The sequence below is a fragment of the Poromitra crassiceps genome (assembly GCF_964638095.1).
Source record: "Poromitra crassiceps genome assembly, chromosome: 12".
In the NCBI taxonomy this organism is placed as follows: domain Eukaryota; kingdom Metazoa; phylum Chordata; class Actinopteri; order Beryciformes; family Melamphaidae; genus Poromitra; species Poromitra crassiceps.
In genome coordinates, this window is record NC_139632.1 from 24,725,951 (window position 1) to 24,752,768 (window position 26,818).

The 26,818-nt window shown below is 45.4% G+C and overlaps 2 protein-coding genes across 2 annotated transcripts in view; both read right to left on the reverse strand.

Moving 5' to 3' along the window:
• The window catches only part of crocc2 (ciliary rootlet coiled-coil, rootletin family member 2), a gene marked incomplete at both ends in the record, with an annotated part of 34,631 nt that extends 13,942 nt beyond the window's left edge, over positions 1-20,689 (reverse strand). The window contains 17 exons of the mRNA XM_083647285.1: positions 787-1,017; positions 1,137-1,283; positions 1,801-1,945; positions 2,397-2,579; positions 3,187-3,386; positions 3,560-3,697; positions 3,793-3,882; positions 4,067-4,163; positions 4,894-5,100; positions 5,670-5,776; positions 6,200-6,344; positions 7,446-7,549; positions 8,019-8,102; positions 8,201-8,353; positions 19,861-19,976; positions 20,118-20,271; positions 20,633-20,689. Coding sequence (XP_083503411.1) covers positions 787-1,017; positions 1,137-1,283; positions 1,801-1,945; positions 2,397-2,579; positions 3,187-3,386; positions 3,560-3,697; positions 3,793-3,882; positions 4,067-4,163; positions 4,894-5,100; positions 5,670-5,776; positions 6,200-6,344; positions 7,446-7,549; positions 8,019-8,102; positions 8,201-8,353; positions 19,861-19,976; positions 20,118-20,271; positions 20,633-20,689 — 2,358 coding nt within the window. The remainder of the gene's footprint in view (positions 1-786; positions 1,018-1,136; positions 1,284-1,800; positions 1,946-2,396; positions 2,580-3,186; positions 3,387-3,559; positions 3,698-3,792; positions 3,883-4,066; positions 4,164-4,893; positions 5,101-5,669; positions 5,777-6,199; positions 6,345-7,445; positions 7,550-8,018; positions 8,103-8,200; positions 8,354-19,860; positions 19,977-20,117; positions 20,272-20,632) is intronic.
• Positions 20,690-22,001: 1,312 nt separating this feature from the next.
• On the reverse strand, positions 22,002-26,245 carry klhl30 (kelch-like family member 30; the record flags this gene model as incomplete). Its single annotated transcript, XM_083648460.1, has 7 exons — positions 22,002-22,250; positions 22,509-22,654; positions 23,159-23,347; positions 24,083-24,238; positions 24,370-24,456; positions 25,168-25,360; positions 25,472-26,245. 7 exons carry the CDS (start codon positions 26,243-26,245, stop codon positions 22,002-22,004), a joined length of 1,794 nt encoding a protein of 597 aa, XP_083504586.1.
• Positions 26,246-26,818: the final 573 nt, after the last annotated feature.

A 26,818-nucleotide genomic window follows, 5' to 3' on the forward strand; every position in this document is an offset into this window, starting at 1 on the left:
TCAGTGCAATAGCAATGTTTGAGAAGCAATAATCATTGTAATTTGATTTTCAACTAAACTAAAATGAACTAACACTAACTAAATATTAGCACATGGTGTATTTCGGCCTCTCCTTAGGTAAATATTAAAGTGAGAATGAATTACACCAATGTTATGGATGTGAATAGCTCAGAATAAGGGGATGAAACTTGAGCTTATTGCAATGGAGGCCACTCCAACGCTTATTTTATACACACGTGATTTATTTCTACAGATAAGTTATCTAAAAATATTTGGATGGAATTTGTCAAATTGTTTAGGTTTGTACAATTCTAGCTGAGATCAACATGGATATCCCAGTTTCACATTCAGAACAGATAATAAAACAGGACAGAATTCTTCCCATTCTTTGGGAAACGAAACAGGGAGATCTGGATCTGACTGAGGAAGAATGGGAATACTGTAGGTGTTAATTTATTGGGTCTTTCACTCATTCTCTTCTGCTTGGATATTAAATGACTGTTCTATCTATTTATCTTTTCCAGTTCACATTTATACATGAGGATCCCTTGCTTCCCCATATCCCAAGTTACTCATAAAACACAGAATGGGGCCCAAACTCCCCTCCGTATCCCATTCGAGGGAATAGACCATGAGTACCACGGCAGATGTATCCAATATCTCCGATTAGTTTTAATGTGACAACGAGACCCATAAACCTGCTGAAAGCTGTTAATAACACGTGGTGTAATTCTCCCAGGTGGTGGGAGCTGCAGGGAGGGGGCTGGCCGGTCTGGGGTCTCTGACCTGTGAGTGTTGCTCCAGGGACTGAGCGTGCTCCTTCTGCAGCAGGCTGATCTCTGCCTCCAGCCTCTGGCGGACCTCCTGGAGGTGGCTGTGGGAGTTCTCCAGGGCTTGTTTCTCAGCGAGCAGATTCATCACCTCCTGTTGGAGCCGTGCGGTCTCCTCCCTGGCTGCGCCCCGCTCCACCTCAGCCTCCCGTCTACGCTCACCGAGCTCAGCCTTCTCACCCTCGGTCTGGAAGCCAAACACCAATCATCAAACGTTTCGCTCTGGCAAAAAAACTATTTGAGTGTATAAAGAAACTATTCAACTCTGCCTGCCATCACCATTTACAGGACAACAGGCCCACTGACCAGCAGCAGTATACGGTTGAGTTCCACCTTGTCGTTGGCCAAGCCTTCGCTCAGGGCAGCCATTTTGGCAAGAGAGTCTTTTAAGGCGGCTTCCTGGTTCTGCAGCTTGGTGAGGGCGAACTCCTGCTCGGCACTCTGGGACTCCATCTGTGGAGCATATCGGTATCATAAATATCAGAAGGATTCAAACTGTCAGGACCCTCAGAGAGCATCCATCAAGGACCTCTAATTTAGTCCACAAAAGAGTTTTTGTCTCTCTAACCCAAATCTGAGAATATCTTTGTTGTTACGTAGACATGATTTTGTCCAGAAAACTATCTACGTATATTGTAGGTAGGTAGAAAGATAACAGTGAAACTATGATCAACATAGTAATTTTTCTACATTCTCTAATTGTGTTGACTTCTTGTAAATGACTCTAAGTAATGGTGGTGAAGTTTTTAATCATCAGTTTGCTGCGGACCCCGGGAACCCCCTCAAGGACCCCACGTTGAGAAGCACTGCAGTACAGTGTAGCTGGTGAACTACACAGCAATGAGTCTACCTTGCTGCTGGTGAACTACACAGCAATGAGTCTACCTTGCTGCTGGTGAACTACACAGCAATGAGTCTACCTTGCTGAGAGCCAGCGTGAGGCTGGTGAACTACACAGCAATGAGTCTACCTTGCTGAGAGCCAGCGTGAGGCTGGCCTTGTCATCCTCCAACACCTCCTTCTGCAGCGTGACTTGGCTCAGAGCCTCCTTCATTGTCACAAGCTCCCTGCGCAGGTCCGAGTGTTTCCCTTCAAGTTGCTCCAGACTCCTCTCACTAAAACACACATAAAACATATCACATACATGTCTTTCTCTTTTCTCTCTCACACACATACACAAACAAATTATTTATATAAACAAAATCTCTTAACAGTAATCCATCTCTACTTTGAAAGATGGAGAAATGTCAGTGCCAAAGGCCAGAACTCTAAGAGAGTTACTTTTTTTTTACTGGATCGCATGTCCTGCTCTCATTCTCAGCTAATCAAATTTTTGAAGCAAAAGGAAAACCTCACAAGGAGAGAAAAAAAAGTCACCCTCTTGCATGAGTGTAGTAATGCAATGTAAATCATTTACATTTTCATCTAAATGTCGTCCGGGTGCATTGCCGGCCGGAGAATGACATGTGTTACTGATCTGAACTCTAAACAAATGGAGCTCGAAAACAAGCACGGGTGACGGGATGTGCGTTGTGTAACGGTCATTCGCCCTGCTCGGAACTGTACCCTCTTTGGGCCTCCACGCGCTGCCGTGCCAGCTGCCTCTCCAGATCTTCCCTCTGCTGCCTCAGGAGGTCCCGCTGTCTCTGGAGCTCCAGCAATGAGCCCCTCAGCACCTCCAGCTCCGCACGCTGGGAGGCCACCTCCTGACGCAGGCCTGACTGCAGCTTCTCCAGGCTGCCCTTTTCACTGGGAGGGATGGAGGAAAGACAGAAAGAAAGACAGACAGAAGAACAGAACGATGGAAAGAAAGTAAGAAAGAAAGATGGAAAGAAAGGAAGACAGAGAGACAGAATAGGTCCATTGTTGCACAATAATAATCATCATAATAACCATACTAATCATCATCATCTTCAGCATCATCATCACACTTAAATTGTATATCGATTTTCAAAAAAAATATATCAATGAGACACTTTTTAAAACATTTTCTAGTACATTGGTTTTATTTGTGGTGCCTTGTAAATATTGTTTCTGGAAAAGCGATATACAATTTAAGGGTTGTGATGATGATGATGATGATGATGATGATCGTTCACTATTAAAATTAAAAAACAAAACTATAATCATCATCATCATCATCATTATAACATAAAATACAAAGTAGACAAAATACTAAACAACAATATAAAACTAGGAAGATGAACACCAAACAACAACAAGATTAAGAGCAAAGACTATTTGCACTGCATATTTAATGCAGCCTCCAAAGTCGTGAGGCCCTAATGGCAAAGGCCTAATCACCATCACCACAAAGGAAGTACGTTATCAAGGTGTTTTTGGGTCAGCTTGCTACCTGGAGATTAGCTCCAGCGAGGAGCGATATCTGTTGCAGTCTCTGTGGCTCTCCTCCAAGGCTTTTTTAACCTCCTGGCCTTCCTTCCTCACTTCCTGGATCTTCTGTTCCACCTCCCTCCTCTCAGTGTCTCTCTCCTGCAACTGATCACGCAGCGTGTCCGCTTGCTCCAGCGCCGCATCCAGACACCCACGCAGATCCTGTGGATTGTACGCATGTGTTTGTTATGGGTTAAGACACTGGGGCGAAAAGTCATTATAATGTATTCAATACATCTTCCCCAACATTCCTTAGATCAGCTTCAAAAGATCTTTCTCATATTTTTCCTTTACGAAACAAGTACAAAATAAGTATGATGAGACTTTTGTTGGACCTGTGTTTGTTTCTGGTGCTTGGAGAGAGCAGTCTGTACAGCCATCAGGGCGGTGTTCCTTAGAGGAGACCGGCCATGGAGAGGCGAGGAGGAGGCCACACTTTCAGAGCTGCTGCTGTCACCCTCACCACCAACCAACTGGGCATGATGGGAGATAGAAATAAATAGATTGATTTTCTTATATACTAACAAAATGAAATTGACCCTGACGCAGAAAGCTCTTCTGTGCTGACCTGGTGAACATGGCACAAGACTTGTTGGAGGGCTTGGATCTCAGTGTGGAGGATATCCACCTCTGCTCTATCCTCTGTTCTCCTCGTCTCCTGTGCAGGAAACCATTAAGGTCAGATAAGAACACATAGAGCACCTCTGACATTCACCAGACTGCCGCCCCTAGACAAGGAAGTCGTGGAGTTTATCAAGACCGGGGTCCAGACTACAGTCAATTTAGCTCCTTTAACCACTTGTCTATCTGCCACCTCCCACCCTTAATTCTGAAGGTCCCACCATCCTGTCCAGACTGGTCTGCATGCTGTTCAGGCTCACATCCTTCTCACTGCTCTGGCTCCGGAGGTGCTTCACCATGTCAGTCAGCTCAAGGGTCCTAGATGCACAAGCATGCATGTAAATGGTCAGAGAAGCACATCACAAATGTGCATGTGTCACATGCACGCACGCGCACACACACACACACACGCACACAGGCGCGCGCGCACACACACACACACACACACACACACACACACACACACACACACACACACACACACACACACACACACACACACACACACTGAGTTTCTTTAGACACTGAAGAACTGACAAGTACTCCTCTTCAATAGATTATATCAACGCTATCATATTCTCTGCAGAAGGGCAGAGCTAGAATCCCTGGCATTACAATGACTTTTGATAAGATCAAAAGCCAATTGAGGTTCAGAATATAAAGACCTCCTGTCAGTTGCATTGATATTCTTGAGGTCTTCTCGGCTGAAGTGCACAGGAGATGATACAAAAGGTGTGCTTATTCTATATCATTAGCACAGGAGTAGTTCGCTGAAGATATCTTGTGTGCAGTAGTTGTAATGATCAAAGTCTGCTCTGGGGTTCCATTTAAGGAATAAAATAAGGCTCTCTGATTTCTGAAATTGAATTGCACTGCACATGACCTCAAGTCCAAAATTTCTAGTTCAGTTTTTAATTCTATTACCTTCATCCAGTCCTGATTAGCTAATAGTAAGTCAAAGGTCTCTCGCATGAGCCTTCGTGCCAATTGAAAAAGAAGACACGCGCCTCTTGTGAACACGCCTATTTAGGAGATCACCTTACAGTACCTGGAGTTGAGTTCGACTTTCTCTGCATCCCAGCGACCCTGAAGCCGCATGGCCTCCCTAAGCTTGTCCTTCAGCTGCCTTTCCAGCGCTGACATCTCCATTCCACTAGAGGAGCTCTCCAGTGTCACCCTGGCCTCTAGGCTCATACAGGCAACATGCAGCTGGTGGCTGGCAGTGACACACTCCCCATGCATATCAGAGAGAGTCCTGCAGAAAAGACGTGCGCATCAAGCTTGACAGAATGTGACCGAACGTCTAAAAGAGCTGAAAGGCTGCAGAAACGGGGACATGCTGTTTTCACTTTGACAGTTGTGAGCCATCAGTCTAATTAAAAAACAAGTGTGTTTGGGTTTGAACAGGACGGATGCCTGTAGTGATTAAGCTCCAGGATCGCAGCTCACTTTGAAGTGTCTCCCGTTTAAGTTAGAGTCTCCGACATGATCACAGCTGTCTATGAGCTGAGTAATCGCTATTGTAGCAAATTACTCCTCAACACTGCTCACAGTGGTTCGACATGACATAAGCCAAGTCTTATAGGGTTCAAACTTTGTCCTGATGGATGACTCCAACAGCGAGCAGAGGCACCTTAAGCTATCTGTCCCCCCAGCGAGGAAACAATAAGCAGGGGAGCAGGCGACCCCGTTGACCTGCTCCACTTTGATCCGGGCTGGGATAGATGGCTGTGGTTGGAGTGTCGAGGGTGAGGCAGAAGAAAGGAGGGGGTGCTTGTGGAATCCTGGGTTGCCGGAGGGGTTCTGGCAGCGCGCCACGCTCACCTGTCAGTGAAAGTCCTTAGCTGGGTGAAAGTGTTCCGCAGGGAGGCGGCCTGGCGCCACAGCGCTCTGACGCGGGCCTGCTCACGACCCAGCCGGGAGGCACACGTCTGGGGAGAGAAACGCGGAACAAGGGCACTAGAGACTGGAGGGTGGGTGGCTTTCAGCACACGTCTATGGCACCTCTCTTTTTTGCGTGTGATCCCAAACAGATACAATACTGACGCTGTTGGACACGCACTGGCACACATACAAACAATTAGATTTCCCTGTATCAACAGATGTAGTCCATTTACAGCATGCATGCCAGATTGTTTGCACAAAATTTTCCTTGCTGTCAGCAGTTGGAATGTTTTCACAGGAAACAACAGCTCAAAAATCATGGCAGCAACAAAAGAATGAGAAGGAATTGACGAAACTGGCTATGAATGGAATTCCTACCCCATGTGAACTCAATAGGAATTTAATTGCACAATGGCTGCTCCGTATTGTTGTTCTGACTCAAGCTGCTCATTTTTGGGGGGTCTTCTCACCTCTTGCTCCCTGCGTAGACGGGTGTCACTCAACTCCACGTCTTCGCGGGCCTTCCACAAGCTCTCCGTCAGCCCCTGGGTCACGGTGCCCGCCTGCTCCAGTTGCCCCCGGAGCATAGAGTTGACTTGGCCGAGGTTGGCACACCTGGGGAGAGCCAGCACAACTTTATTACGGGCTCCTTGGCACCCCTCACTTGACAACTACTGTCGTGACACCCTCTTCCCACCCTACCCCAGCAACCAAACCCCATCACTCACGCGGCCACTATATCACTCCTTTATGGGCTCATAATCCCAGCTTTAGATCTAGCCTTGCCAGCCACGCTTACAGGGTGAACATGTGTGACAGTTTTATAAAGTCTGTGTCAACTCAGTCCTAATTTCAACCAGATTTGCTTGTAGAGTCATTTACAAAAATGTTTACATCATTCTCACACTGCACACACACCCTGTTATAGTAACGCGTGCCAGTTTTCCATGTTCAGTTATCTGTTTGAGAGCGAGCCAAACCAGTGTTTGCGTGTATAATATGAGACCGTGCTTAAAGGGACTTGAGAACGGGGGGAATCAATAATCCTGATAATACACAAAACAGGCAATTCATTCTTGTAGACAGTCTCTACATGACAGTAAAAAAAGCGCTTAAGCGGATAGTTCATGGCAACTGTGCAGTGAAGTGGTGCTCCTAGGCAGTAAAAATGATCAGGCCCTGGCACATGGGAGGATTTCTGCCATGGCCATTTCAATTAGAGTTCCATAGCTCCATAAATCACAGGCTTTTAGAATCTGGCATCAGTTGCAGAGGTCGGCTCCCACTTAGTGCGAGGCATCGTTAAAATGCTTTGGAGAAGAGAACCAACACGGTCCCACTCGTTTACTCTGACAAATTGGATGCTGAGCTTATCTACCAAGGCCAGGCTCCTCGCAGCCTGGGCAGGGAGAACCAGCAGGGAAGCCCAGAGAACTGCTGCTGCTGGGAAGATCTCTGCTCCACACATTTCTCAGAAATATCTCGGCTTGCTTTGTGCTTCCCAACAAGAAATTGACAAAGAAAAACGGGGGCGAATTTCTAACAGGCTTATCCGTGGATTTATTGCTCTGAGTCGGCAACAAATAGAGACTTCCTGCTGGTTTTCTTGTCCTAAAACACCTAAGCATGTATTCCTTGCCTCTACAGAGTCTGCAGAGGATCCTTTATTGCCTGGCTGGATGCCCTGGCTACCTGCACTACATGGTACCTACTCACCTCTTCTGCTCCTCCTCCAGCTGGGCAGACTTGTTCTGGACCGCCATGCTCAGGTCCTGTTCTGTCCGCTGCTGCCGCTGGGCTGAGTCCAGGTGGGCCTGCAGCTGAACACAAACAACACCTCTAACTGGCAAGTGAAATATTTGGATGAATGAAATACACTTACGTAACAGAGCAAAACTTATTAAAAACATGGAGAGTGCATGTTTGACTTGCACATTTCACTTACTGGTTGTTGAAATGCATTTAACTACATGCATAAACAATGGAATAAAAAACTATTCAGCTTGAAGGGGTGGATTTGGGTCTTCACTGAACCATTCTAAACCACTCGTTAGACTTCAGGTCAGTTTGGATGTCACAGGTTCAGATTAGCAATGCATTAATACTGTCCATACTGTAAACATGGTTGGAAGGACTTAGAGTTATTTACGTGTGATTATGGACTATGTAATATTACCATCATCATTAGGGAACGACACTTAGCAAAATGTAATGCTGCCATAAAATAAAAGCTAAATAATGGGTTCTACAGTGACTCCACTATGGATTCTTGAACAGTCTCCGACTTACCAACAATCTTTGCTTCTCAGACTCAGACGTTTTCTCCAGCACCTGCTCCTCTAGTTCACCACACCTCCTCTTGTACTGAAGGACCTGGCATAAAACAAACATAAGGTACTGCACTGTATACTGTACCCAATTTGAGACGAGGTGAACTTCACCTGTGAATTCTAAACTCCATCTCCAGTTACCTTGGTCTGCAGCTTCTGAACGAGTTGGGCCTGTCTCTGCTGGGCCTCCTGATAGGCCTGCAGTTTACGCCTGTAAGCTCTCTCCTCGGTCTGCCGCTGCAGGTGGGCTGCCGACAAGCTGTCCTGGTCTGAGTCCATCAGCATCTGCCCCAGCTGGATGGGTTGGTGACACCAGACCTTCAGCAAGTTTGACAACATGACTGGACATGGCCAGTCTTGCTGCACATTACAGTAAAATATGTATACAGTGCACTGTATATAAATCTATATCTCTGGATATAGCTATAATTAATGGTCGGGCGGATGGATCAGTTGCAGTCAGTTGGGTCATTTAATTAGCATGGGAAAGTCCAGCGATGATTTTTGTAATTGTTCATTGTGGATTATATTTCAGAATGATAATATTCAATGCATGGAAGAATTTGTTCAATGCATTTTTGAGGTGCCCCATGAATGCATGTCTAAATAGATAGGCTATTATGAGACATGATTCATTACTGTAATAAAAAACATCTTAAAGTAAAGCACTCTAAGTACATATCCATCAGATAATTTAATAATATTGATACTGGTGTGATTAAATATGAAGGACAACTCTACTGTAAGTGCCAAACATAAGAGGTCAAAGCGCTAGTCAATGCAATTTCAGCGAGTCACAGAGCCCCACTACTGATTTATGACACCAAATTACTCCCACATTATCACAAATAATGGATTAAATTAAATAATGGATTAGATTGTATGGCTTGATTAAGAGATGCTCTCAAACACTCACTCAAGTCCATCAATGAGAATGATGGATCAATTATTATCACATATTAAGTCAGGGTCAACTGGATTAACGCAAATCTAGTGTGTTTATTCTATTGGAATTGCCTTATCAAGCAGAGATACAAGTGACCAACTCTAGCCATAGTATGTCATAATGACACCAATGAACTTTTAAATAGACTGAAAATAACGTGTTCAGCTGTAATACCACTGTTGATTTTATCCATCACATGTACAGAGAACATATTTGATGGTCCAGGTGTTTCATTGGGCTATGTTTTTGTTAGTAGTATGTGTGTGCATGGTATGTTTTTATTGTGAGATTGAAATGTCCCGACAAGAACAGAAAACCCCAAATAGCCGACAACACATGATTGAACTGCTAGATAAATCTAGAGAGGCCATGGATGTTTTTTTTTAGGGTTAGGGTTGGACAAGCAGTGGCTCAACTTAAAGATGAGGTTAGAGGTGACAGGATTAATGTCAGTCTTTGGAATGTCCAAGTGCAGTATGTTTGTGTGCATGTGTGCATCTAAACACAAGGACACACACAAGCACTGGTCTTTCTCATGGTGGAATCTCATATCCTCTCCCATATCTGAAATCCAAATGTCCTGTAACCTCTCAACCTCACACAACCTAAACTCCCTCTGCACCACCCACTCTCTATGCTGGTGCCAGACACCCTGTCCTCACTAATACAAACCACATGGCCCCAGAGCCTCCAACTGCCCTCGCCGACTTCTCATTTCAAGCAGAGGAAGAGAGGGAGAGCGAGGGAGCCCCCCTCCCCTGCAACACTCTGCAACCCACCATCCAAGCCCCTCGAATCAACCCTGCGACTCCCTCCCTCCTCTCCTCTGTACCTCATCTCTTCTCTGGGTGCTTAATCTCTCCAGCAGGCTCCAAGAGAGCCAGGACAATAGTCTCACTGTTCAACACTGGACCCAGCTACTTTGCCACCATTATTAACACATTTTCAAATGCCCATTTCAGAATTTTATACTACAAACTACAGAGACGGCCATCATGCACTTGGCTCGGCGCGTTTAGGGTTTTGGTTTGAGGACCAGGAGAACACAAAAGCGTCTTTTACTGCCCGTTGTTGAGGTGACAGCTTTAGGGACTGAGAAGGGAGGAACAACATGGGCGGAGTGTTTCAAACACACAGCATTGCAGCAGCTGTGTTTAAAGGGACTTCTGGAAACAGCTGTGCGTGGAGCAGTACTGATTATGCATATTTTCAAGTATCTTGGCACCACTGTAGCAATTACAGTGTATTACCAACAAGCAAGTACTTTTTAAACACACCTTCAATACATGGCTGTAGCACAGAAGGTTTATTACAACACATGAGCATAGTCTACAATTGGAGCCTTATAGAGGTATCTAATACAACTTTGGCCGGGGGATACAACTTCCAGTGGTTCTCAAAGTGGGGTCCAGGGCCCCCCAGGGGTCCTTGATGGGGTTCCAGGGGGTCCCCATCAAAAAGCGGGATAATTTATTGTCATTATATTTCCATCCATAAGTAACGCAATGACAGAATGTATAACTATTTTGGTCATGGGTTTCATACACTTTCTGTAATAAAACATCTAAAAGCAAGAATGTTATCAGATGGGGACCCTGGGACAAATTCTTATCAAATGGGGTTCCCTAGTCTAATTTATGTCAGTTTAGGGGTCCTTGACATGAAAAGGTTTGAGAACCACTGACTGAGCAACAAGGTAAAGGGATCTTATGAGTTACTAGAAATCTCTTGCGCTAGGCTCTCTCAATTCCTAGGCTGAGTGGCTGAGCTGAGTGGCTCACCCGCCCCCGCATACGCAGCTCGATTCCTAGGCTCGCCCACATGAGGTTTTCAAACTTCCATCATTGGAATGTGGAAATCCTCATTAGTGTTTTGCTTGCAACTGTGTTAACCCTGCCTTTTCGACACAAAATGGCCCCCGTGAGAAGAGTGCTCGAGTGACATCACTCAGCACATTGCTCAACTTCGCATCACTGATAACGTCAGTGAGTGATCAGCATCACTTACAGTTTATTTGTATGACTGATGATGTCATAGACATGATGACATCACAATTGATCGAGTGACATCACTGATGTGATAGACAATGTGACATCATCAGTGACATCACAATTGCTTGAGTGACCAATGACCATCACTGATGACATCGAGTGCTCGAGTAACAATGACCAAAATCATCACATATCTCACAATGTGGGACCACACAGACGGACAAACAGAAAGAAAGACAACACTTTGGCAAAGGAATCATAGGACAAAGGTTTTCACTGGAAGCTGTGTATAAACTTATATCTTTAACATTTTATTCATAAATGATTCATAAATGATAGTCAGCTTTTTCCCTGTGAGAATTCTGTTTTTCCATAAGGAACCAATGTAGCAGGCAAAATTATCTTCAAATATTTGACACTGATAACCCTCTTGGCCTGGAGGGTGCCACAGCCACCCCCCGTTCACCTCAAGGGTTTTCTCATTTTTATATCAAGTTTTTTCCTAACCACTCAATCTGTAATCTGTGTGGTCTTCTTATTAACAGGTAAGTGATCATCATGATTAGAAAACATGGTTTATAGAGTAAACACACCTTTCCCACAGCTGGAAGATCAAACAAATTCTACAAATCATCTTGTTTGATTTCTATCTGGGCAAAGTGTCCTAGGGTGACATTATCTTCAGTATTTCACAGATGGGGCATGTGTTGTTTGATGGAGGACACATGTTGGTGGCTCCATCAACAGCTGCCACTGCTGCAGCCTCCCACTCTGCCTCTGCCTCTCTGTGCACTCAGTGACCAGGTGTCACTCTGCCTCTGCCTCTCTGTACACTCAGTGACCAGGTGTCACTCTGCCTCTGCCTCTCTGTACACTCTGACCAGGTGTCCACTCTGCCTCTGCCTCTCTGTGCACTCAGTGACCAGGTGTCACTCTGCCTCTGCCTCTCTGTGCACTCAGTGACCAGGTGTCCCTGACAACCCCGTCCCCGTGTGGTCGTAGCCCTGCCCTGGTGTTTGCTCTTTTTCAGACATAGCTACAGTGAGTGGGCTTCTTGCCAGAGCCTTGCCCCTGCTCCACACACCACAGCGAGGAGGCCTCGCCCCTGCTCCACACACCACAGCGAGGAGGCCTCCCCCCTGCGCCACACACCACAGCGAGGAGGCTCTTTTTACGGTTTATCCCCAGTCAGCTGTAAAGCAGGAGGCCATGGGCTGCACTGGATTAGCCATGCTCCATGGAGGAAGCTCCCAAGAGGGCGCCACAACAGTCTGTTGTGGAGACCCCCTCCCCCCCTTTACTCAACTCCGCTACACCACCATCTCCACCCTCGCTCTGCTCGCATCATTAAATCTCATCACCCCCATCGCCAAGTGAGCTTGAACTCATTGTTCTTCACAACACACCCATCCATTGGTGACTGTAAAAGAGAGGAGCGAGTAACCCCCAGCCTCCATCTGCCCTAACTTAGGGGCTTATAGGGCTTACTGGGGGCCCGGGCGTGTGCACACTGAACACCCTGGCTATTTACGATCTGCCTCAGAGCACAGTCACTCTCAAGCAGCCTCCACGGCCCCCTAAAGTGGGCTGAGCCCAATCCCAAAGTAGCCCAGCTCTTTGAGGTCATCTACTGCCATTTTGCAATAATGGTCAAAATGCAATTTATACAAAAACAGCCTTTTTGTCGTGGCATGTTTTATGCCTCCATATGGCTGCTATGCTTCTTTTTCTTTTTTCCCCATCCCAAGTATCTGTTTCTTGAGCCCTGCTTATGTTTCAAATGTAAAATACTTTTTCAGCCCTTTAAAATGTGCTTTGAATTAGCTCTTTTTTTTATATATTTCTTGATATTTATGATTTGTGCCACTCCTTGTATTGTCTCTTTTGATAAATATTTCAAACAACATCAAGGGATAATCTTGCTTTGATTCATCTGCCAACAAGCAACGAGAGAATCATTTTCAAGGCCCTCGTGAAGGCTTTTGAGTGTGGGCCAAAGTTTGCTGCCTTCTTCATGTGGTGGATCAAAATCCAATCCATTACAGTTACCAACTTATGATTATAGTATCCTCTTAATGACCTAATGTCACACACTGATGATGTCACAACAGTTTAGGGTTTGTTTTCATAATGACCTAATGTCACACACTGATGATGTCACAACAGTTTAGGGTTTGTTCAATGACCTAATGTCACACACTGATGATGTCACAACACTTGAGGGTTTGTTCTCTTAATGACCTAACGTCACAACAGTTTAGGGTTTTGAGAATTCACACATTTATCTCAGCTAATCCTTCAACTACATCTTGTGAAATGTCTTGGATGTCGCTTTGCAATGATGAACTTCTCACCTATAACATTGGTTCCAGCGATCCATACCTCTTCACGTATACAAAAGAGATGTTTCTAAGCATAACCAACAACAACGACTCCACACTCTCAGCCCTCTCTCTCTCTCTCTCTCTCTCTATCTCTGACTAACCCAGGGCGACATCTGGCCGTGAGTGCAGCGTCCAGCCAGCATGTGAAGGGTTACAGCTGCAATGGTTTTCCCTGGCTTGGCCTGGGCCCAGAGGCTTAATAAAGGGAATTAATGGACTGCACTATCTGTCAGATTCCTAAACACAGCTGGAGCGGATGTCCATCGCCCCCAAGCTGCCCAAAACTTACTATCCTACTTCAACAACTTACCCGCTCCCCCGCCCCCTCCCATTACCCCCTGAGCGCTGACTCTGTGAAAGAGCCCCAGCTGATTGTGAAAGCTGTTTATGTATCGTCACTGATGGTAATTACACAATGTGGGATAACAAACAGAGGGGAATGGAAGCCCGGGGACTGCTCTGTATGAGTATGTTGCCGTGGAGTGAACTTTTTGGTTATGGGGACAGCTGCTGTCATGGCATACACTACAGAGAGATATCCACGTTAAAGGGATAGTTCGGATTTTTTGGATGTGTGGTCGTATGAGGTACAGCACTTGCATACAGTCGGTGTACTACATGCAGGAGAATGCAGCCGGCGCGGTCCCAGTTTGGAGAAATGGAGACCGGGCGCGTCAGGCAAGTAGAGGTGTCTGCTGAGTGTGAAGGGAGCCATCAGCAAAAACATAAAAAAAAAAACACACAAATACATAAAATGCTTCCATACTGCTCACCTGGTGTAATCCAAGTCTCCACAAGCCCTGAGATGCCAAGTTGACATGAAAATACATCAAATTACACCCTGTTGTTCCGGCTGCATTCTACTGCATATAGTACACTGACTGTACGCATGCAAGTACCTCATACAACCCCACATCAGAAAATCCGACCTTTAAATGGTATGTGTAGATTTGGCAACGCATACAGACCGTGTACTCATGAGCACATGGCTGGCCTTTTAATGCTAAACACAATGCCACAGGCAAGAAAAGAGCACTGCACAATCTACACACAAATACACCCGCTCTTGTCAGTTCAAGAATTCACTTCTGATTAGCCACCCGTGACATCTGTAAAAGAATTGGAAAAAGTTGTGTTTGATCTTTGAATTTAAAGGCAGGTAATATGAGTAGCCCCATGTCAAATGTTGACAAGGTTTAATGGAAAACTTTCATCAAAAAGACTGTGCTGGGATGGGCTTTTAAGAATATTTTCTCTGGGGAAGGCAATTAATTTTTACAATTTCATGATAGTTGAGAGAGTCAGACTCTCTGGCAGCACTCCATGCAGCAGAAATGAATGAGTTGATGCCAGTTGGAAAAACAAAGTGAAAACAGAGGGGGCAGCAGGGAGAAGGGGACACGGGACAGCAGTAACAAAGTGAAAACAGAGGGGGCAGCAGGGAGAAGGGGACACAGGACAGCAGTAACACAATCCCTCAAAACAGACTTTATCTGCTCCAACTATGTTTGACAGAGGCCCCAAAACCCAGAGGACTCAAGCGTGAGCACTGGCAACAAGCAGTTGGTGTCAGAAATCCTTCAGCAAAAGCTTATCTTTGTCCAACTAACTACCACAGTGCAGCACTGCACAGCCAATCACCAAGCGCTAAACCAGTAGGGTATAGTTGTCTATGCCTGAGAAAACGTATGCTGGCAGGGATCCAAAAGCAACATAGAGAGAGTTCAGAATTCTCCAAACTCCTGAGACCAACTCTGCAAACTGGGGCAAGGTTGATCCTGGTTCAGGAGCAATTTTCTGGGGTCACCAGAGATCATGCTGAAGTGACTTAACAGAAACACAGTGGGCGGCTTTCAGAGTCCAGGTGTGACTTCATGGCTATTGCGTTAAGGGTCTTCTGTCAGGTCATAGGGACCGAAGAGAAGTCGGGGGAAGAATGGGGAACTGAGGAATAACTATCCTTCCTTACCTGCTTTAGCTGGCATGTTGACACTTTGAGCATTAGATATGTATTCAGAGAAAAACCTTTGATTAAGTATCATAGTGTATTGACTCCCCATCACACATGTCCAAGGGGGCAACCTTGTTTGAGTCCAAAAGAAGAAAGAAAAGAAAAAAAGCTTTTAAGTCAGCATTTTAGTGCACCAGAACAACTGTGGATTATATAATAAAACACAAGAGTGACTCAACATAATTTCAGGAAATTTTACAATTGAACACACTGTGCTTTGGCATAAAGTACGGTGTCAGTGAATCTATGGGGAAATTATTCAACAACAAATATGCCGTAAACTCATGGAGAGGTTAAAGCTTTCCAGCTATTGGCTTGGCAAATTTGACACTTGACAAACAGTACTGTAATGACCTAAACCAGAACACATAGCATCAAACAGTACTGTAATGACCTAAACCAGACCACATAGCATCAAACCGTTTACAAAGCATGTGTCGCAGGTTCGCCTATAATTAGTAGGATGACCAATCATGTAATAAGTTGATGGTTGGAAACCTGCCACTGACAGCAGATGGCAGGATGTCTGCTATTATACTGTGGGGTGGTATAGAGCTCAACAGTCACATGACTTTCCGTGACGTTTCCAGCCCCGGAAGAGAGTTCCCCGTTCATTTTCTCCATAGATATTTCGAAAAATCCTTATACTAATCAAAACTAAATAACCTGCTTGTTATTTTTTGTTTTTGCTGCAACTGAAATGTTTTATGGTCACTCACGATTCAGTAGGTCACGGGTTGGCTTGGTTATATAAGGATTTTTCTAAAGCTCTATTACCCACATCGCTGCTGAGTGACACGACCCTGAACCAAACTACTGCAGGGAGAAGTTCCACTTACCTTGTGTAAATGGGCCTGTAAAGTCAAGTTTGTCTTGATTCTTTATCAGTGACTGGGATCAATGCTAATGCCTGGACCTAAGTTGACTGTAAAGGTTCTTAAAGCTTCCCTTGGACCAGTTCCACTTTTCTTTTTTAACAAAATAAGTTATTAGTTCAGTCAATGTTGAGAAACATAGGTTCCCAATATTGTATATTGTGGATGTTAGTGTGTCCCAATTTCCCCCCGGGGATCATTAAAGTCTTTCTGATTCTGATTCTGATAGTTACATACAGTACTGCCTGGCAGCTCACTCAAGAGCAGCTGGGGACACTGTACTTGAAATGGGCCTCAAAAGGGATTGCCAATTTAAGTTGATCATATGCTGCAGTGATATATGACTCCTCAGGTGATACTAGTCGACAAGTTGAGGGAGTATTGTAGAGCCAGGTAAGAGTGTTGGCCAACACATTAACCCTGCGTGGATACCGCAGCCAAGGCAGTGTTTTGCTCTAGGACATTGATTACACACTGGATTATCTGCACGGCACATGTCAAACTCAAGCCAAAATCATGCTGCTGTGAAGGGCAAAATCCTGACAGACTGAGTAGGGAGAAGACGACGAGTCACAACAAGAACCAAGTGATGAAGCTCTTGACTTTTGTGGGACTAACTGATAGAGAAACTGGCAATACATCAATTCATTATTATATCAATATCGTGATATGAGACTACATATCGTCTTCGATTTTGGATATCCTCCTTCTCTCTCTTCCTCTCGCTGTATTTCTCCCTCTCCCTTTATCCCCCTCTCTCTTTCTCTCTCTCTCACTCTCTCTCTTATTATTATTGTAATTTGGACTTGTATATAACATGACCCTTGCTGCTACTGTAATTTTACTTATATGTATATAACCTTGTTTTTATTTTAGCCTCCCACCCCCCTTCCCTCAAAAGGCCATTGCTTTTTGTCAGGCTGCTTTTGTATAAGAATTTGTTCTTACTTGCCTGGGTAAATAAAGGTTAAAAAATAAAAAATAAATAATATGGTGATATGGCATAATTGTTGGACTTTTCCTGGTTAGTTTCCTGCAGTACAGTAAAGTGATGTCATTTTCTGAATTTACCAGACTGTTCTATTATTTGTCTTTACCCACTTAGTCATTATATCCACAATTGCTGATGATTATTTACCAAAATATCATTGTGTAAATATTTTTGTAAAAGCACCAATAGTCATCCTTACAATCTCATCATAATATCGATATTGGGGTATTTGGTCGAAAAATATTGTGTTGATTTTGTCCATATCGCCCAGCCCTACTACCTGATGATAGCATGAATTGCATTATCACGTTTTGATGTTTTTCCACTTTTTTTTGACAAAACAAATCTTTAGTCTGTGGTAAACCTGCCTCTTCACTCAAATTACCGCTACTAGCATGGTATGAACGTCAACACTTGCTTTCTTTTTTCCTGCCTCTTTAGCGTCTTTTCACACCTCTAAAAATATCAACAACATAAATATGCTATATATATATATGTGCCAAGCTAATTAAGTTATATTTATAGCCTCGTTTTAAAATAAGTTCCAGGAGTAAGGCAAGCTGTAGGAGTTCATTAGATTTAAGCAGCAGAATGAGGGCAGTGTTATCACAAATGGCTGCTTTGTGCACCATGAAAAATGAGCTTTTTCTTCCACCGCCTCTAGGGAGGAGGCCAGTGACCTTCACAATTTTCCCCTAAACAGCAGCCACTAGGTGGTGGGGGCAGCCACTGACTAGGTGGTGGGGGCAGCCACTGACTAGGTGGAGGGGGCAGCAACTAGGTAGAGCGGGCAGCCACTGACTAGGTGGAGGGGGCAGCCACTGACTAGGTGGAGGGGGCAGCAACTAGGTAGAGTGGGCAGCCACTGACTAGGTGGAGGGGGCAGCCACTGACTAGGTGGAGGGGGCAGCCACTGACTAGGTGGAGGGGGCAGCAACTAGGTAGAGCGGGCAGCCACTGACTAGGTGGAGGGGGCAGCCATTGACTAGGTGGAGGGGGCAGCCACTGACTAGGTGGAGGGGGCAGCAACTAGGTAGAGCAGGCAGCCACTGACTAGGTGGAGGGGGCAGCCACTGACTAGGTGGAGGGGGCAGCCACTGACCAGGGTTGAGGGGGCAGCCACTGACTAGGTGGAGGGGGCAGCCACTGACTAGGTGGTGGGGGCAGCCACTGACCAGGGTTGAGGGGGCAGCCACTGACTAGGTGGTGGGGGCAGCCACTGACTAGGTGGAGGGGGCAGCCACTGACCAGGGTTGAGGGGGCAGCCACTGACAAGGTGGTGGGGGCAGCCACTGACTAGGTGGAGGGGGCAGCCACTGACTAGGTGGAGGGGGCAGCCACTGACTAGGTGGAGGGGTCAGCCACTGACTAGGTGGAGGGGGCAGCAACTAGGTAGAATGGGCAGCCACTGACTAGGTGGAGGGGGCAGCCACTGACTAGGTGGAGGGGGTGGAGGGGGCAGCAGCCACTGACTAGGTGGAGGGGGTGGAGGGGGCAGCCACTGACTAGGTGGAGGGGGCAGCAACTAGGTAGAGTGGGCAGCAACTGACTAGGTGGTGGGGGCAGCCACTGACTAGGTGGAGGGGGCAGCCACTGACTAGGTGGTGGGGGCAGCCATGGGGGGCGTGAAGGGAGACGCCGGCCCTAGTGAGCACAGGGGGTCTGACTGCCTGGGCAGACCACAAGGAATCCCTTCATGAACCTCGCCTCTTATTTACGCATATAAACACACACACACACACACACACACACACACACACACACACACACACACACACACACACACACACACACACAATCACACATGCATATACATAATGGCTGCTTATACTTACTGTAATTACTGTATACTTCTACATTTTAATGAAAGAAAAAAGTATGATGTGACATAAAATATAGGTTAATGTGCTAGCCAGTTACCAGTTGACATTTATTCATTCATGAGACAGAGAGTGTGAATGCTCTGCCTTTTACCCACGTTTCAATAGAGTACATGCGAAGCCATTTGAACCTGCTTCGTTACCACACTGTTTGTTGACCCAACTCCAAAGGGCTTTCCCTGCTGGAAAGAGTGCTGCTACGCTGTTTGCTGTAAGTATATTCCATTTCAAAGCTATGTGGCCTTTTTCGGTCAATGCTGTAGTGTGACTGGCTTTCTTGATCTCATCCCCAAACAAACTGAACACAGTTTTTTTTACCATCGACAGTATTACATACTCCAACTCACTTGAGATTTGTGCACTAACTTCTAACATTGTAAACAGTATTTGCCAACCTAGTCCTATTTACTAAGGGACACAGCAAGGTTGGGTAATGGCAAACAGATTTCTAACAGAAGTAGATAGTAAATGGGAAAGCAAGTCATCAGTACATGGATGAAACATGTTGAAAGTAACATGATTATAGATATGTTAATATGGAGACACTTTCCCCCCCTATTATTGTTCACGTCAAGAATGAGGGGATGAGGATGTCTGCCTCCAGTTGGCAAAGAAAATAGAATTATCTAGAACATTTCATGACAATGGCACATGCCCCAACGAGTATTCCATAACTTGACCTCGACCTGAGCGCGTGCTGCTGTCCTGTCCTGTGTCTCCTACCGTGTCTGTGAGATTGGTCTGTTTGGCTAGCAGCTGGTCACGGTCGATCTGGCTCTGAGACAGCTGCTCCCTCAGGGCCCTATTCTCATCCAGCACACTGACCGCAGAGCTCTCGTCTGGGAGTAGGAAACAGATCACACATAGAGATGGACTATCAACTACTAATTGGCCAAAGGTAATCGATCGATAATACTGACGATGTGTTTTTCATGATAAAACGCTTTGGTCTGTGAGTTTGGACTATATCTCTCCCCCACCAGTGGGCTGCTCTTCCAGGTTGCGGGTGATGATCTGGCGGATGCGGGTGGAGACGGGCGTAGGTGTGGCATCGGGGTACAGTCCATCTCCTCGCAGGGTCAGGCTCTTCTCTGCTGGGCTGCCCTCAGGGTGGAGCAGAGACTCCTCCAACTTCTACCAGCACACCATCCCACCCAGCCAACAGTCAGCTACAGCTAACTACACACACATTAGGACTAACTCTAACTCATTACAGTCAGGCTACTGCTATATGAAGACAACATGCAGCAGGGCTCTAAGTCATTTGTCATTATTAAATCACTAGACTACACTATTTTGCTTTTAAAGTCAATATCAAGGTTACTAGGTTAGCTTGAGCGCCTATGTGATGTGATGGCTATGCTATGGGACATTCTTTATTTGAGTAATGCTACTGTAGTTCCAGGTAGGCTAAGAACAAGCTGGGCCTATGGGTCACATTTTTCCTTTCAGTCGAAATAGTAAGCTAGGACAGCGAGCAGCATGTTGTACAGACCTGAATCACAGCCTCCAGTCCAGGTGAAGGAGCATCCTGCTCCCCGTGGGAACTCATTGCAAAATGTGCCCAGCTATAACAAATAGGCTAACGCTAATAAAAGTTGCACTTTTTATAGCTTCCCATGAGACGAAAAGCAGCCAAATGCCAGAAACTGAGTCAAAACGATGCAAAGCAAGTATGTCACAAAAACGCATTGGAATTAGCGTTAAGTTAAAGGAAAATAGCTGAAGCGCATTGTCAATTTGTCCATAACCTGTGTAGCCTACAAAAAGCTTTGCAGAAACGTTTCCCCTCTAAGAACACACTTTAGTGATTGCAGGCAACATAGCTTCAGTCAAATCCCAGCCGAGGTTGCCAGAGCAACCACGCGCTTCCGGGTCGTTGCCATAGAAATAGAATGCTGGCTTGGGCGTTTCCATAGTAGGAGACGCACGAGCTTATACAGCAGGTTAATGATCAAAACATGGAGGCAACAGACAAGCCAACAGTGATTTATTCACAAGGAAATTACATTATATCTGGCTGACTCATGGGCTGACTACATTTAAGAAAGTAATTTTATTTGTCATTCGAAAATTTACAGATCAGAGTCTATTACATGCAATTTATGAATCAACAATCAAAACAGTATACAACAAAATATTTTCTACAAAGACAGGGTTTCCCCTGGCTTTTTGGAGGGCTACATTGCTGGGTGGGGGAATGGACAATTAGGGGGTAGACAATTTTACATAAAAAAAAAAGCAATTTCAAATAATTTCATACCATTATTATAACCATATCCGTGTACAAACATTTGTAAAATCCAAAGCAGATAATAAACACCACCCAACAAGCTTAAAAAGAAAACTTGCTAAGTCGTCCACTGGGGACCACCAGTGAATTTAAAATGTTTATTTGGCTTAGGTGGTGCCCGGTGGAGTTGATCACTGTCTAGCAGATCAGACTGTGGTGGTACTGCAGCTTTTCCGGTATGAATGTGAATAGGGCACTCCTGGAAAGGAGAGCATTGCTCTAATAAGTGAGACTCCCCTGAATCAATCAAAATGGCCTGGGTGTTTATAATGTAGGGTAAACCCTGAAAGATTTCATGATTCAACAAGCAGATCAAAACAGAGGTAATGTAATGCAGATCTCAAATTAAACACATGACACAAAGTATATATAAACACGGTGTGAGCAGCCAGAAAGGGCCCTAAAAACAACCAAGAAGGATACCTGAGGATCAAGTAGCACACTATTCTAGGCTACAGGGATCCCTTTAATCCTGTGATAAGCATTCCATTGGCAATGTGACTGAGACAAATGACAGAGAGGGGTCTGTGAGCACTGTGACCCTGAGTTTAGTCTGTCAGCATGTGTTCCATCATGTTGAATCTATGGGGAAAAGCTCTGGCCACTGGGATGGGTCCAGGAAGGTGGTACAGGCTCCACTGAAGAACCAAAGTCTTGGCAGGAAGCACTCCACAGTCCAAGTGTTGGATGTTCGGTTGTACACTTCCACTTCAACCCCATAGTCCCCCTCCATGCCTTTCCAATGGCCTCCAGTGACAAACAGCTTCCCGTCCAGGACTACCAGCCCTCCGTTCTCATGGAGCATGTGGAGAAACTGGACCTGGAGAGAGAAGAGTCAAGATAATAGGACAGACTTACTGAACATCCTTACTCAGACTTCAAGAATCTGATGGCGCTGATTTATATTCTAACAAGCTCATATAGCACACAAAGTCAGATTTAGAAAAGATTCATGTTAAATTACAATAAATAAATGACAGTCAGTCCATACTCATCTTTTGAACAAAAACAAAATACAAATTTTGTAAATGTATACTGATTTTAGTCAGCAGTCACTGGTAAGGATTCATAAGCTCACCTTTTGCCACATATTCACTTCTGGATCATAAGAGTAGACCTTTTTAGTGTTGTCCGCAATGAGATAAATAACTCCTTCCACACAGACAGTGCGAGGAGAGGATAAGTACTTAGGGATGAAGGGCGAACAAATAATACTCCAGCCATCTGTAAGATAGAAAAAGATAGCTAAATCTAAACACATAAATGCAATAACATAATAATAATTTATGTGGTTGCTTTCAGTAAACTAGTAAAAGACATGGCCACATGGGTATGAAACAAAAGAGACATTGATACTTGAAGTAATACCTTTATGATGATTCAATACAATGAGTTTAGCATAATATGGTCGCTGCTGTTGGATGAAACCTTCTAACTCAAAATTTGGTGATTTTCATGTTGTAATTTCAATTTGAAGGGCCAGATGGTCCTACAAGCCATGGGCTGATAAAACACTTTCAAAACCAATTAGAATACAAAAAAGACACAGATGGCAATCAAGCTAAAAACAAGACTGTATTCTGTCTTGCTTTCAGCTGACAGCAGTGATGGCACTTCAATCATCCCTACCTATGACATGGTTGTTGCATTGGTTATCCCTACCTATGACAGGGTTGTAACATTGGTTATCCCTACCTATGACAGGGTTGTAACATTGGTTATCCCTACCTATGACAGGGTTGTAGCATTGCATGGTCAAAGCGTTGTACTTCACTGCACATGAGCCGATCACGTAGAGCTTCCCGTGACATGCGCTGGCAGTGAAGTTGGTCACATATCTCAGGGCGGGGCATGTGATGCCCCAGGTGTCGTTGTAAGGGTCATAGTGTTCAACCTCAACATAGTTCAGTGTTGTACCTGGAGGAGAAGAATGTAATGGAGAGTGAGTGTTGACACAGGACAAAGTTCTCATAATAAAAATCAAATACTCATATATAATGTATGTCCAATGGATGCAGCAGCATCCATGATTTTCCTCCCATTTTCTCCCCAATTGTACTTGGCCAATTTCCTCTGCTGCCACACTCGTTGCTCCACCCCCTCTGCCGATCTGGGGAGAGCAGTTAGACTAGCACATGCTTCCTCCGATACATGTGCAGTCACCAGCCCCTTCTTTTCACCTGACAGCGAGGAAGCTCACCAGCAGGACGTAGCGCGTGGGTGGATCATGCTATTCCACCTAGTTCCCCTCCCTCCCGAACATGTGCCCCCTGACCAACCAAGGGAGACGCTAGCGCAGCGACGAGGACGCGTACATACCCCACCGACTTCTCACCTGCGGTGCACCCGCCAATTGTGTCTGTAGGAACGTTGGACCAAGCCGGAGGTGCCGCTGCCGGGAATTGAACCCGGGTCACCACGGTGGTAGGCGAGTACTTTTACCTCTACAGTACCCAGACGCCCCGATGCTGGACATATTTGAAGCTATTCATCCACAATGGAAAACACCAACCAAACTCGTAAACAACATCTTAACTTAGAAGACCACAGCTAGGTCCTCAAAGGGCAGATGAGTCTGTCGAGTTCATCACACGTTTTCCGTTGCACTGCAGGTTTAAGGCACCACAGGCTGGACTGTATTTATTTTCTTACCTCCGATGACGTAAATCTCTCCGTTCAGCGTGGCCGACGTGTGGTTAGTCCGAGGCCGGAGCATGGGTGCCACAGTAACCCACCTCGCCTCTCGAGTGATGTACCTCCAGGTCTCTGTGGTTGACCAGGTGTTGGTATTTGAACCTCGCGAGCCTCCTGTCAGATAGACAAGGGCACTTTGTCAACAGTCTGAGAAGACATTACATTCCACACATGAGAAATGACAGCGTAGTCAACTCAAAACCATTTTTCATTCCTCTTTGATGGCTTACACACACTTGACCAACCTGTGACATAGACATCATTGTTCAGAGAGACCATGGAGTAACCCCACTTGTTAGCGTTAGGAAAATTAGGGAGCTGATGCCACTGTTCTATGGAGAGAGGGAAAAAAGGAGCAGTTACAAGATCATCCAGTAAGAAGAGGGAAGCTAGACAAAAACAGAGTAAATGGAAAAACAGATGAAAAGATCAGTTTCTCAGATACAGCAGGCCTATGTAGATGACAACACTATACGAGTGAAACTGGGCAAAGCCCCACAGATGTCCTCAGACGCCTCAAGATACAGCCGGAAGAGTGAGATGTGACTCCAATCTTTCACTTGACAACAATATCAAAAACAATGACAAGGGTGTAATTTCCTAACTCTGCAAAATGAAGAGATACATTTCTTATTAAAGGAGGTTCCTGTTATAAGAGAAACTGAAAACATGATCCAAATTTGTCACATCAAGGTTCTGTCTGTGCCAACAAACACTTCTACAACACTTCAACAACTTCTCTAAAACCCTTCCCAACCTGGCTGTCAAGGAATCCAAAATCCCTGGATTTTTAAGAAATGAAAGACAACCCATCTCTACAGCCTAGTCCACTATGAACAGTGTATCCTTTGCATGATAATGTTACAAATTATCGTTGTTGATGTTTTTCTCTTTTGTATTTCTCTTTGTTTCATCACTCACATTTACTCTGCCCGTCTCTTTTCTTAAAAAAGAAGTTGGTTGTCAAATGTGATGAGACGTCATTATAGTCATTTGAAGTGAAACAAACTTGAAACTTGAGTATAAGCAAGAAATGAACGTACGGGTCTTTGTGTTGTAGAAGGCACAGTTCCTGGGAAGCAGTCTTGGGTCTCTGTCCCCATCTTCATCTTCATCATCATCATCATCATCATCATCCAGTGAACGGCCTCCCATTACAAACAGCACCTCCTGCAGGTTTGCTTGTGGACTCTGAGAGTTGACACGGTCCATATATCCTGGCGCCAAATCCATCATCTAGAAAAGAAAATGTCATGCGATTGTGAACGGAAAAATACTCCGATTGAGCAAACAATGATAAGAAAGCAAAGTAATGTACCAGGCGGACTAACGTGTGAACTCACTAACCTCTCTGTGAACATTCTCCACAGCCTCCCTGCAGCTGGGAGAGGCCTGGACCAGGCTGTCCTTCAGCAGCTTGTCAGCCAGGTAGTCTGGGTTGAGCAGGGAGAGGCGGGTCAGGGACAGGAGCTCAGGGAGGTGGCAGAGCCGAGCCTCCTCATGGTGCCTGACCCAGGTCAGCACGGCCTGCACGCGGGTGCACTCTGACCGGGTTTGTAGTCCTTCGTCGGAGAGACAGGCAACCAGGCTGTCTTTTCCCAGCAGCAGGAACTCTTCACCCTGCTGCACAGCCTCAAAGTTCTCCAAGAGGAAGGCCCGGGCCTTGGCTACCACCTCTGGACAGCCATGGAGCTCCCCGAACTCCAGAATTCCCAGGCAGTTGGTTGCATCGATCTGGTGCTGGAGGTATCGGCTACACACAGTTCGCACAGTCTGGAACTGCAGCTGACTGGAGGTGCAGATCAGTCCTTCCACATTCCCCTGGTTGATTGTCAGTTTTCCTGTGTAGGCAAAGTCCAGCAAGGTGCTGAGGATATCTGGGTCCACATCCTGAAGCTCGACACGGGCAGCTATACTCTCCACAAAGTCTCCTGTAAACATGGAGTGGAAGTACATACTGCAGAGGGCCAGCACACCACGGTGACAAGGGAAGTCCCGTCCCCCTGCACTCAAAGTCACGTCCACCAGTTTGGGATGAGAGCAGAGGGAGCGCAGGCCCTCCAGGACGCTTTGGGGATGGGAGGACAGACAAAAGTCCAGGTCGTCCACATTGCGCACCATGGTCGCCTCTAGTTCAGAACTTTAGCAAAGTCTTCTTCCAACAGGGATAGTCAAAAACTGAGTTCAGTGTTTACCTACAAGTGTAGAAAGAAATATTCTCAATGATTCACATAAAGCATTAGCAACAACTTGACCAAGTTCAAAACCATTTAGGATACTTGGACAAATGGATGTCGTACTGTATATCACTAGGTGGTTTCCAGGGGCAGTTTGTCAAGACATGTTTTGTGTTGAATTTACAATGATAATTTGTTTAGCCCAACTTGCAGTAGTTAGACTTCAAATAGAAAACCTATTGTATTATCACGAGGTCAACAAAGCAGTTATTTGGCTTTCTGTGACTTTAATCTCCTCCGAAGCCAACAACAACTTACATTTCCTGTCATCAAAACACTGTGAAATTATATTAAGAAATGACTCACCAAAGAATCGAACCGATTGCTCATATTTCCAGTAAAAAAGGTGCATGTGGCTGAGGAGCTGGTTAGATCAACATGGAGAGGGCAGTATGGCGAAAGCTTTTTCCCCAAGTCATTGGGACAGACTGCCTGTCGTTCACTCAGTTATTTTTAG